This window comes from Ictidomys tridecemlineatus, chromosome 6 (assembly GCF_052094955.1).
Source record: "Ictidomys tridecemlineatus isolate mIctTri1 chromosome 6, mIctTri1.hap1, whole genome shotgun sequence".
Taxonomy (NCBI): domain Eukaryota; kingdom Metazoa; phylum Chordata; class Mammalia; order Rodentia; family Sciuridae; genus Ictidomys; species Ictidomys tridecemlineatus.
Window position 1 is genome coordinate 100394232 of NC_135482.1, and position 12875 is coordinate 100407106.

The following is a 12875-nucleotide window of genomic DNA, read 5'->3' on the forward strand; positions in this document are numbered from 1 at the left end:
TATATTATTCAAACGTCCCAGTCCTCAAATTCCTAATTCATGTAAAGTACTTGGTTTCACCTATGTTAGGGATTTGAGGGTGGGAGGATAGAGAAAGAGAAGAGAAAGAAAGAAAGGGAAAAAAAAAGCCTCAAAGGAAGAAACCAGGATTATTGATTGTTTTGGAGATCAGTATCTTTCTTGCTTCCCTTCTCATCCAATAGGTGGGGTTTTCTGGTATCTCCACCCTCAGGATGGTGAAGGTAACCATGGTGGGAGGGCTGGGTACGTGGAAGTGAGGTGTGACACCTGCCTGTCTCTGCAGGGAGACTGCACCTTACGGGTCATTTTTTGGGACCACTCATATGACTTGAGCGCCCAGTTCTATCTCCCTATCTTGGCTGAAGGTTTCCCAGTTCCTGGTCTATTAGTCCATAAACTTTTGCCTAGTTTCCCTCTCCCTTAGCAGTTTCTAATTAAGAGACCTGTCTCACTGGGGCTCCTGTGTCTCATTGCATACTGTCCCACTGAAAGCTGTTTTGTGTTGGGCAGTTGCTATGCCAGGTTACCGCTGCTGGGAGAGTGGGAAGTTGGGAACTGGGTACCTGGCCAGCTGGAGTTCCAATCTGGTGGCTGCCCCCACTAAATAGGGCAAGGAAGGTGGCCCAAGTTGGAGGTGGCTCACTTCCAGCACTGGGGTTTTGTGTGGGGTGGAGGAAGTCGGGCAATGGCGCTGTGCAATGTGTTCAGACATGAGCTGTGTGATGTTTAGTACTGCAGATTTTGACTGTCTTCAGAGCTGTGAGATGTCCCCAGGTGCAGGGAGGTTGCTGTCTAGGGAACTATGTCAGTAGCTGATGAGTGGAGACAACTGGGGTAGCCCTTTGTTGATAGTTGGGGGCCCACAGGGGAGTGGCAGCCAGAGTTTCTGTGGATAGGTAGCAGCTGACTGTCCTGCATGGGAGTGAACAATGAGTTTAATTCCTTTTTTTTTTACACGATTAAGTTTTCTACTTGTTTTGATAGCAACTGAGACTTAGCTGCTACCCTAGTGTAACAACTCCATGTCTTACCCAGCAAACTCTGAATTCTGAAAGCTTAGTTTGTGGGAGGGAGTAGAACCCTTCTCATTCTCTTTGTAAATGCAAACGTTGACATGATTCTTTCTTCTCAGAGACTCCACAGCTTCGCCTGATGAATGGAGGCAGTCGCTGTGCAGGCAGAGTGGAGATTTTTTACCAGCATTCCTGGGGCACTGTGTGTGACTACAGCTGGGACCTGAACGATGCCCATGTGGTGTGTAGACAAATGGGCTGTGGAGTGGCCCTAAATGCTGTGCACGAGGCACTCTTTGGGGAAGGATCAGGGCCCATCTGGCTGGATAGCCTGAAGTGCACAGGCGAGGAGTCCCATGTGTGGAAGTGCCCTTCTCTAGGCTGGGGACAAAACTACTGCACACACAAGGAGGATGCAGGTGTCATCTGCTCAGGTATGGCCAGTGAATTCTCACTGTATTGGAGAATGAAAAGGTCTAAGGAAGTGGGGGAGTAGAAAAAGAACAGTGCATAGAGGACAGAGAGGTTCTTTCATAGAACTTGAGTGTTTGAAATACCTGCAGATGAAGGGCTTCATTTATTTCCCTTCTTGTAAACTTCAAATATTGTTTTTTCTTTTCTCAGTTCTCTTTCATGATAAGTTTGTTGTAGGATGATTCCACTTAAAATCAATCATCATAATTTTCTTTCTCTAATTTACTATTTTTAGAATTATACATAAATTACCAGGCATTCTCTGTTTGCAGCACTTTTCAAAAAACACACAAGAATGAGGCTTTGCTTTTCTCTGTTGAAATGAATGTTTATATATGTAGAGCCAGAGATAATTTTGCACTGGGTCAGTAGCTGTATGGGCACGGGGATGGGATTAAACACCCCCCACCAGGAGAATTTTGAGTTACTGGAAAGTTGCAATTCTTCTTTCCATATTTAAACACGAGAATTCTTAGCACATTGGCAGGAAGAGCTAGAGAACTGTGAATTAAATGCCCTGAGTCACAGCCTTTCCTTCCATCATACTACAGTAGATTCTTTCTACATTTCCTTTTCAAAGCAGCATCTATATAAACTCATACTTGGGATGGTTAATGGAACCCAATTGTGGCTAATGTTGAATTCCATAAAATATAAATGTATAATTTATTTATTTATTTATTTTAAGAGAGAGAGAGAGAGAAAAAATTTTATTTATTTTTCAGTTTTTCGTAGGACACAACATCTTTGTTTATATGTGGTGCTGAGTATCAAACCCAGGCATGCCAGGCGAGTGTGCCTCCATTTGAGCCACATCCCCAGTCCTTAATGTATAATTTATTATGGTAAGAGAACATGTAGTTTAGGATCAGTATATTTATTCAGTGATCTCCCACAAATACACTGAGGTAACTGCTGTTCACACACCAAACTAGCTTGATAAGAGAAAAATTAACCAGGTGAATGCCTGCTTTTAGTATATTAAAAAGAAATGACATATTCAAGAGGGAGGAAGTTTAGAAGTTTCCAGCCTCAAGCAGCCCAGCATGAAGACACATGCATCCTTCCTGGGGAATGGAAAAGAAATCAACCTTAGGCTTGAGACTTAAAACCCATGACAAGAACTGCCAGAATGAAACCTGGTGCCCTGTAGAGTCTGACAACACTGATTTCTAAACCAGTGCCCTCAGACTGAGAATCTAGAACTGCGTTTAGTCAGCAGAAAAAGACTGTCTCCACCACCATGTCTCCAAGCTGCCTTGGCAGAGAGGGAAGCGAGACTCTACTTGCTAAGGAGCAGGGCACAGGGCTGGCACAGGACTTTTTCTTGGAGCTCAGTGCCAGGCCCACCATGAGGTAGTGATACTCAGCACTCAGTGGGAATTAGAAGTCTCAACTGTAGATCAGAGACCATAGGGCGAGAAAGACCTGAGTGCTGGTGGGACATATTCAAGTAGAGCCTGTGGTTGGTTGCAGGAGTCCTAGTCTTTGAGACTAGCTCAGCAGCAGGCAGTTCATAGCACTGAGGTCTTGGTGAATTCACAGTTCTGTGTTATCCCAGATGGCTGTTTTCTAGGGTTGTGAAATAAGCATGGCAGCATTGGTGGCCACAGGACCACCCTCCTCATTCCTCGCCAAAGCCCAGACAGCACACTATGGAGAAAGTACAGAATTAAGTCTCTGCTTGGGAGGTGAAAATTTAGTGGGCCACCCAGATTTGACCTGGAGCCTTGGGATCTTTACATGTTATAACACAGCTCACAAAGATGAAAGATAAAGAGTATCACGAAATCAACTTCCTTTTATATGTAATTTTGTATGGCAATGAGGGTTTCCTTTCATTTCCATGCAATTTCCCTTCTCTCTCCCTTTCCCTCCCACCTCTCTTTCCTGCTTAATGGTGATCTTCTTCTCATGCTCTTCCTCCCTGTTCTGTTTTTAGTTGCCCTCCTTATATCAAAGAAGACATTTGGCATTCGTTTTTAAGGGATTGGCTAGCTTCACTTAGCATAATCTGCTCTAATGCCATCCATTTCCCTGCAAATGTCATGATTTTGTCATTTTTAGTGCTGAGTAATACTCCATTGTGCATAAATGCCACATTTTTTAATCCATTCATCTATTGAAGGGCATCTAGGTTGGTTCCACAGTCTAGCTATTGTGAATTGTGCTGCTATGAACATCGATGTGGCAGTATCCCTATAGTACGCTCTTTTAAGGTCTTTGGGGAATAGTCCGAGAAGAGGAATAGATGGGTCAAATGGTGGTTCCATTCCTAGCTTTCCAAGGAAACTCCATACTGCATAGGAAGGGCAGCAGAATACAACAGACACTAGTATGGCAGTATGTAAAACGTGGATGTGTAACCAATGTGATTCTGCAATATGTATACGGGGTAAAAATGGGAGTTCATAACCCACTTAAATCAAATGTATGAAATATGATATGTCAAGAGCTTTGTAATGTTTTGAACAACTAATAAAAAAAGAAAAGGAAAAAAAAAAGAAATCAAGAGAAAAGAAACAAACAACACATAGGGGTGGCCTAATTCACCTGATGGCAGGCTTCTCAACAGCAAACATAGACCAGAAGTGAGTACCATGAGATTTTCATAGAGTGAAAGAAAAATCTGCCAATCAAAAATACAGAACACGTTCACAATAGCTAAATTGTGGAACCAACCTTGATGTCCTTCAATAGATGAAGGGATAAAATAACTGTGATATATATATATATATATATATATATATATATATACACACACACACACACACACACAATGGAATATTACTCAGCATTAAAAGAGAATAAAATCATGTCATTTGCAAGTAAATGAATGTAGTTGGAGAATATTATGCTAAGTGAAGTAAGACAATCCCAAAAAACTGAAGGCTGAATGTTTTCTCTGATATTTGGATGTTTATCTATAATGTAGATGGGGTTAGGGAGAACTTGGGAGGAATGGAGGAACTTAAGTGGAGGGAGGGGAAGGAAAGGGACAGGTGGATAGGAAAGATGGTAGAATGAGAGGCACATCATTACCCTAAGTACATATATGAAGACATGAATTGTGTGACTCTACTTTGTGAACAACCAGAGACAGGAAAAATTGTGTCCTATATGTATACTATGAATTGAAATGCATTCTGCTGTCATGTATAACAAATTAGAATAAATAAATAAATGTTTAAAAATACAGAACATAGCAAAACTATCCTTTAAAAACACAGGAAATATGAGCACATATATCAGATAGTCCCCAGAAAAATTACCATGTGATATAGCAATCCACTGCTGAGCATATATCCAAAGGAAATAAAATAAAATTGGGACATTAAAGAGACATCTGTACTCCCATTCTTATGACAGCAGTACTGACATTATCTAAGAAATGTAATTGATATGAGTGTCCATCAACTGATAAATAGATAAATAAAATGAAGTAAATTTATGCAATGTAATTCACTTTAAGAAAAAAAAGAATGAAATCCTTTGACTTATTAAAGCAAGCATTGAACTGAAGATCATTAGGTTATGTGAAATAACTCAGGCAAAGAAAAAAAAGTGCTTATCTTACTATATATCAAATCTGAAAGAGTTGGCCATATCGAAGCTGAGACTGGGATTGTGATTACCATAGGCTGGAGAGTGTAGGGGATGGAAATGGAAGGGTAAGATGGTAAAGAATAAGAAGTTTTGCTTAGATAGGAGCAAGAAGAAGTTCTAGTGCACCATCGCACAGTAGTGTGACTATAGAAAACAATAATGAACTATGTTTCAAAGAGCTGTAAGAAAGCATATGGGAAGTTTTCACCAAAAAGAATTAAAGTGTTTGGAGACAAAGATAACACAATGTATATATAACAACAGCACATCTATTTACCCATTGAAATGTATACTATTTGTGTTTTTAGGTAGCAGTTCAAATAAATTTAAGGAAAAAAAGAAGGAAAATGACAAGATATGGGGAAAGATTATATAGTTTATATCTAATGGATTCAAAGAGTACAAGAAAAGTGCATTGGGAGGTTAATTTGATAACAATAGGAACAAGGAGACAAATCTAATTTTTTTGAAGAATATAGAGAAAGCTTACAGTATATGGAAGATGGTGACAAAAGGGTGACAAAGAGCACACATGAATTATCTGAGCAGCATTAAGACCCTGGGTGTATGATGAGGAAATCTGTTTACATTTGAGTGAATCCTGGTCACCATAGCTGTACAAAAGGAGAAGAACGATTTACAAATGTGACTCAAAGTCATGTCACTGAGATCAGAATGGGGGAAGAAACAATCCCATGGATGACACATTTTTTAAGAAATTTGAAACATTCCAAAGGAAGCAATGTGTCTATATAGCTAAAGATCAGACAAGGATATATCTGACTGCAATTTTTAATTTACTCCATTGATAATGATTCAATACACTTCTGCAGATGGGATTTTTCTTTCTTTTTTCATCCAGGTCACATAAATTTTTAAATTACATGAAAATTTAGTTCTCACTACTGTGCAGCTTCACAAAGATAACAACATTATTTCCTTGAAATATACGTATCCAGAACAAACAAAACAAAAACAAAAGCCAAACCCACTATAACATGGAAAGTTTGGGTATATGTTTTGAATAAGAAAACATGGAAGGAGACTCTCAAAATTGCCTTCATAACATATTTCCTATATTAGAACTGGACAGAAAGTTTAGATTGCGTCTTTTTTGAAGACCTCTTTACCTCATTTTTACCCTTTCCCAGTGAAAGGCATTTTAAACCATACTGGGCCTCTAATGACCACTCACCTCATCCCCTGCCTTGATGGACAGGTCATGCTGACACCTCTGCCTTTCAAAGGTAACTTGGAAGCCCAATGGTACAGGGCAAGTTTGCTCTTTGAGGCAGACCCTTGACCTTTGTGGACCACTGCCTGGGCAAACATCTGATGGAGACAATCCCATGTACTCAGGTGACACAGTTCTGTTACCTCAAAAGAATAGTAGGATTGTGGAGTGATGGACATGGAGACAAATGGACACAAAAATGAGGTTTATGGACCCAACCTGGAATATTATATTTAATGTTTATGCTTCAGTAAAGCCTCAGGTAGTAGGTTTACTTCATATTATGACTCAAACTCAAAGAAGAAACACAACTCAGAGGGAGAAATGTATGTCAATTCTTTCTAGACTTGACAAATTACTATTCTGGGTAAATTGTACCAATTTAAGCCTCTTCAGTAATGCTGAAGCCTTCATAGTTTTTCCTCATGATTTAAGACTACTCTGAATGTATAATTGATGATTATACATTTTTAATGAAACCAACCTCAACATCCAGACCTCTGGGATTTTGTGACTGTTGACTGGTCGAACCGAGTGAATAGGTTCAACAGAGCTCCTTACTTTTTTTTTTTTTTTTGAGGGGGGGATTTATTTATTTATTTATTTATTGTTACTGGAGATGAAACTAAAACAGAGCCACATCCCAAGCCTTTTTTTTTTTTTTTTTTTACATTTTATTTAGAGACAGGATCTCTCACTGATTTGCTTAGCATTTGGCTATTGCTAGAGGGTGGCTTTGAACTCACAATTCTCCTGCCTCAGCCTCCTGAGAGGGATTACAGGCATGTGCCAGAGCACCTGTTTCACCTTACTTTAATTTGAGAATATAGTTTTGTATAAGCAAAACAGATGCATGAAAGAGTAAACAATAAAATGTTTTTTTTTAAATTTATTTTTATTTATTTATTTATCTCAACCATCTGGTAATGCAGATGAGTAAGGAAAATCATTTTTTATCTCCAAATCCCTTTATACCATTGATATTTTACCAAAACTGATATATATATATTTTTGCCAAAAGTATTAATGAGGATTTCTAAACCACTATGATATAAAAAATGCCTACTTAGCTAAAGAACTATGTAGACCATAGTAATACCTACCTCTGGAATCAGGAGATCTAGGTTTGCAGAAAAATGTATACACCTGAACACCTGAACTTGAATCACTCTTTGACTGTTCTATTTATATTTCATTAAATAAACAGAGTAATTCAACCCCTGAGAATAACAAGTGGTGATCATCTCTATGTAGATATTAGATGATTCTAATTTCTAAATCAAGTCATTTTGAAAAAAAAATGTTTTGATTTTCTGGATGTATGTCATTTCATTAAAAATGCCTAGATATCAATAAATAATTAATATAGCTTTAAAGATGAATAAACATATTGTTTAGTTTGCAACAACACTGCCCTCTGAACATCTTAGGATCTCTGTTGAGCACAATGATAGATACTCAGTTGATGGTCTGAGTACATGCTCATTATGAATTTTACTTTTCACCCTCTCTGGCTTATAGCTGGATTTGTTCTCTCTGATATGTGAATAGTAGAGGAGCAAAGGTGAAACCTACATTGGGTAATCTATTTTTTATATCTGAAATGCTTCTAATTTTCATTAGTGGAATTCATACAAAAGTTCTTTGTGAAGGTATTATATTGCAATAGAAAGTTTTTCTTAATCCAGTGCTGAAGAAAATGTGCCACATAACATTTCAACCTGAGAACACTGCAATTTGATATTCCATTGAATTGTCTCAGAACTCAAAAGTAATGTTATTCTACCCCAATTGAGGCATTCTATATTGAGAGCTAGAAATATACCATATACAATTAAAAAAAAAAACAACACTGCTCCTGAAGACAACTTTGTGTATCTAATTGAGCCAGAACTTTAATCAAGCATGCACAACTCATGATGGTGGTGGTGGTAGTGTTAATCCCCAGTGTAGAGATGTCCTGAATGGAAACCAGAATCCACAGAGAAAAAGACCTGGCTGCATCCACAGGCAGAGCCTGCAGTGATGATTTCTGTTCTGGAGGCTGATCTTTATTTTTTCTGTCACTAGACACCAATATTGATAGCTGATTTTTATGATGCACAGCAGGTCTCATACCCTGTAAAACATAACATCTGAAAGTATAATGATTTCAATTTGAAATTTTGTATTTTCATTGTGACTTTCCAAGTAAGGTACCATGTCATCACGCTCCTGTAAAAATGATATAAATTAAAAAGTCCTTGTAATTACAAGGTCACAAACCCATACTTGATTTTAATACATCAGTTTGAGAGAAATGAGAATATTCTAATTATAATGCTTTAAGTAAAATTTTTAATAAAGTAGATTAATACTTTTGATGTTAATTCCATTTTGAAGACATACTTTGGAAAAATAATCACTAATCATATTATTCTCTTCAACAAGAATTCTCTGCTGAACTTCTTCATGACATAAACTTACTTTCTTTTCCATACCTGTGGCCCGAAGCCTGCCCAAAGGTCTGAACCCATACTTAAAATCTCTTCCTGATGAGCTTCGATAGATATCTAATGGCTTATTCCAACTCCACTTATTAGTAACAAAATAATCCCTTAACTAAAATAAAACAAAAAGTTAAAAACTTCGTGTGTGTGTGTGTGTGTGTGTGTGTACTTATGATCCTACTTCTAAATTCTCTTGCTGTCTTAGGAAGTATGATGTAAAAACTCTGATTATTTTAGTCAAAATAACCTGGTTTCATCTCAGTCTCACACTATTTAGTGGACTCTTTCCTCATCTCTGAATGGAAAATAAATATAAATTGTCAGTTTTTGATACATATCAATATTTTTAAATTCATTAACAAATGTTAAGTTAGTTGGAATGGCTTTAGTGAAGAAAAAGTTTTTGAGGATAAAATTGTGAAAATTAAGCCCAGTTATTTTCTACTGAGGTTCAAATTCAGTGGATTGATGTAGGTGCTATGAAAAAGGAAGTAGACTGATAGAGATAGATATACAGACAAACAGGTATCTTTTTAATATGAAGGATAGTATGTTCATATAGAAAAAAGGCAAAAATGCATACATTGCATACACAAACACACACACAATTATATAAATATACATTCATTTCTTAAATCTATCTTTCAGAATTAACCTTTTAAATTCCTCCTTCTACATTTGTCTTCACATACTTGCTTTGGAAATTCCCATTCTGATACCAACTGTTAAATATGTCCCCTACATGCTGGGAAAAGAAAAACTCTCAAGCACTGCCTGAAACATGTAGCTCTGAATTTCAAGCGAAGATACTCATTTTGTTAGTTAATTTCTTCCATAGGATTTGTGCGTTTGGAAGGAGAAGCTGGACATTGCTCTGGACGAGTGGAAGTGAATTCTGGAGGAGAGTGGATTCCACTATCTGATGGGAATTTCTCCTTCTCAATGGCCCAGATCATTTGTGAAGAGCTGGGGTGTGGCAAGGCTGCAACTGTCCTAGGGAACCTCCCATTCAGAGAGCCTGATGAACTGGTCTGGGCTGAAGAGTTCCAATGTGAGGGGCAGGAGCCTGAGCTCTGGTTCTGCCCCAGAGTACCCTGTCCTAGAGGAGGCTGCCCACACAGAGGGGCTGTGCAAGTTGTCTGCTCAGGTGAGACTCACAGCAAGATGTTAATTGCCATATACAATATATACGTATAAAAATGTGAGATGTTGCTAAAACCTGTCTTCTACCAGGATATACAGATGTTCGGCTCATGAAAAATGGCAGCTCTCGGTGTAAAGGTCAAGTGGAGATGAAGACCTCTGAAGGCTGGAGAACACTCTGTGCCTCCAACTGGAATATGGCCAATGCCAATGTAGTTTGCCGTCAGCTGGGCTGTGGAGTCGCCATCTCCATTCCAAAAGGAGAGTACTTTGTGGAAGGAGAAGATGAGATCTGGAGACAACGATTCCACTGCTCAGGGTCTGAGTCCTTCCTGTGGAATTGTCCTGTGTCTGCCCTGGGTGTTCCTGCCTGTGCCCATGGAAACACAGCCTCTGTGGTCTGCTCAGGTAAGAGAGGTCAGGGCTGGCTGGTACTTGAGTGGCATGGCTCTAGGAGCAGAGAGCATGGAGAGCTGACTTCAAAAATGAGACATTCTGTGGTGAACTGTGATTCTTCTCAATGATCATTTCTCTTTTAGGTCCTGTCAAGAGGTTTTAAGAGGTCTAGTTGTAAGTAAGCATTATTATTTATTGTAATTCATAGACAACACTGTATAACAATGAATAAAAACTCTGTGAAGTTTCTCACCCTGGACCATCAGAGAACATAAGCAGCTCCCAGAAGTCACCTGCATATATCTCCAGTCACTGTGCCCTCCTGTCCTCTGAAGATGAGCACTCTGACTTCAGCTGTCAAAGAAATTTTTTGTCAGATTTGACCATTATGTAAAATCATAATCTATCTTCTCTTGTTGTATCTACTTTGACTCTACCTTTTGCTTAGAATTTACCCATTTTGCTATTTGTAGCAGAGCTTCCTTTATTTTTATTGCTGTTGAGTTTTCTGCTGAATGACCACATGAACATGTATGGATACAGTCAGGTGATATTGAGATTTGATGCTTGTTGACTTCCCAAATAATGATCCTACATATTTTCATGGTAATAGCTTCTAGTGTAGGTATGTATGTATTTGTATCAGATTTTTAACCCTTGCCCTTTTACTTTCACTCTCTTAATGTTGTAATCTTTCAGGTGTCAAATGTAGTTCTTAATGAAACACAGCTTGTCAATATTTTTTGTAATCTAAATAGAAACTTTCTACCAACATGTTTCTCTCATCATGTCTCTTAGTTCCCCATTGTATTTCCTATTATTTTTTTTTCCTGTGTGTCACTCTGCATTTTCCCATGTTCTTCCACTTACTATTTTTATTGCATGCTAATGTACAGTGTTGTTAGTCTTATCCACTGGTTTCTTATTTTTAGTTTCTGACTTTAAAATTATACATAACTCTCAAATATTTATTGGATATTTTTTATAATTTCTCGGCCAAGATGCACATCCTATGAAACTTTTAGGAAGATATTTGGTTCATCCATACAGTTAATTTAGGGTAGATCACCTAAGTAAAAGTGATTAAGGTAGTTAGATATTGGGCATCATGTAAAAGAAAAATTCTACTTTCAGTTCACAAAATATGATATCAGTTTTCAAGATGTTTAAAAATTCCACCTCTTTGGCCCAAACTAAATCGTACTTGTGTATTCCCAGGGAAATCAGGCAAACATGCTGAGATATCAGAGTTTCTCCTACTACATTTGAATGAAAAATGCCTATAGGAGAAAATGGCTGATTCTAGTTTTTCTTTTCTCTGAATTGACTCCAAAAAATCTTGCTGTCCTGGGAGCTGTGCAATGCTCTTTAGCAGCACCAGTATTTTCCAGTTTTCAATATCGGATGTAGACATCCTCATGTACTTAGGTGACACAGTTCTATGACCTATAGAAAATAGTAGAATTTTGGAGTGATGGATGAAGAGACATGTGGATACAGAATTGAGGCTTGTGGAAATTTAGTCCTTGTCAATAAAGTCGAAACCTTCATACAGTTTTTTTTTTTCATGATTCAAGAAGAAGGTCTACTCTGAATAAATAATATATAATTATGTTTTCATATACTAGAGGCCCAGGTGATGCAACTTCAACATTCCGCCCTCTGGGATTTGGAGACTATAGATTGTTCAGACTGAGTGAATAGGTTCAATATGGCACCTTTTTTTGTCTTTTATTTTTTTGGGGGGATACGGGAAATTCAACTCAGGGTTCTTAAACATTAAAAACACTAAGCCCCTTTTTATATATTATTTAAAGAAGGCTATCACTGAGTTGCTTAGTGCCTGCTGCTGAGGCTGGCTTTGAACTCACAATCCTCCTGCCTCAGCTACCTGAGACACTGGGATTACAGGTATGTGCCACTACTCCTAGCTCACCTTAGTTTTATTTGAGAATATATTTTATATAAGTAAGCCAGTTATAAAGAGGGGCAGACAATAAAATAGTGGTACTATTTACCTCAACTCTCTGGTAATGACAATGAGTAGGGAAACCATTTTTTTTCCTCCAAATTCCTTTATAACATTGACATTTTACCAACACTGATTTTTTTTTTGACCAATAGAACTAATGAGAATTTCTAAACCACTATGATATAGGAAATGCCTATGTAGCTGAAGAACTATGTAGCCCTACATCAGAAGTTAGGGGATCTGGGTTTATAGAACAATGAATACCTGCTCCTGAACCACACTTTGAGTGTGGTCCTATTTATATTTTATTAAATACAATAGAGTAATTCAAACCCTGAGAATAACAAGTAGGGATCATCACTGTGTAAATGGTAGCTGATTCTAAATTCTATATCATGTAGTTTTGAAAAAAAAAGTTTTTGAGTTTTCTGGATGTAAGTTATTTCATTAAAAAATGCCTAGAAAGCAACAAATAATTAATATAGTTGTAAAGATGAATAAAAATATTGTTGAGTTTACAGCAATAC

The 12875-nt window shown here is 37.7% G+C and overlaps 1 protein-coding gene across 1 annotated transcript in view; it reads left to right on the forward strand.

Annotated features, from left to right (window-relative positions):
- Positions 1 to 248: 248 nt before the first annotated feature.
- LOC101974454 (antigen WC1.1) overlaps positions 249 to 12875 on the forward strand; it is an 87002-nt gene continuing 74375 nt past the window's right edge. The window contains 4 exon segments of the mRNA XM_078015878.1: positions 249 to 264; positions 1154 to 1468; positions 9676 to 9984; positions 10071 to 10388. Of these exon segments, the coding sequence (XP_077872004.1) occupies positions 249 to 264; positions 1154 to 1468; positions 9676 to 9984; positions 10071 to 10388 (958 nt within the window).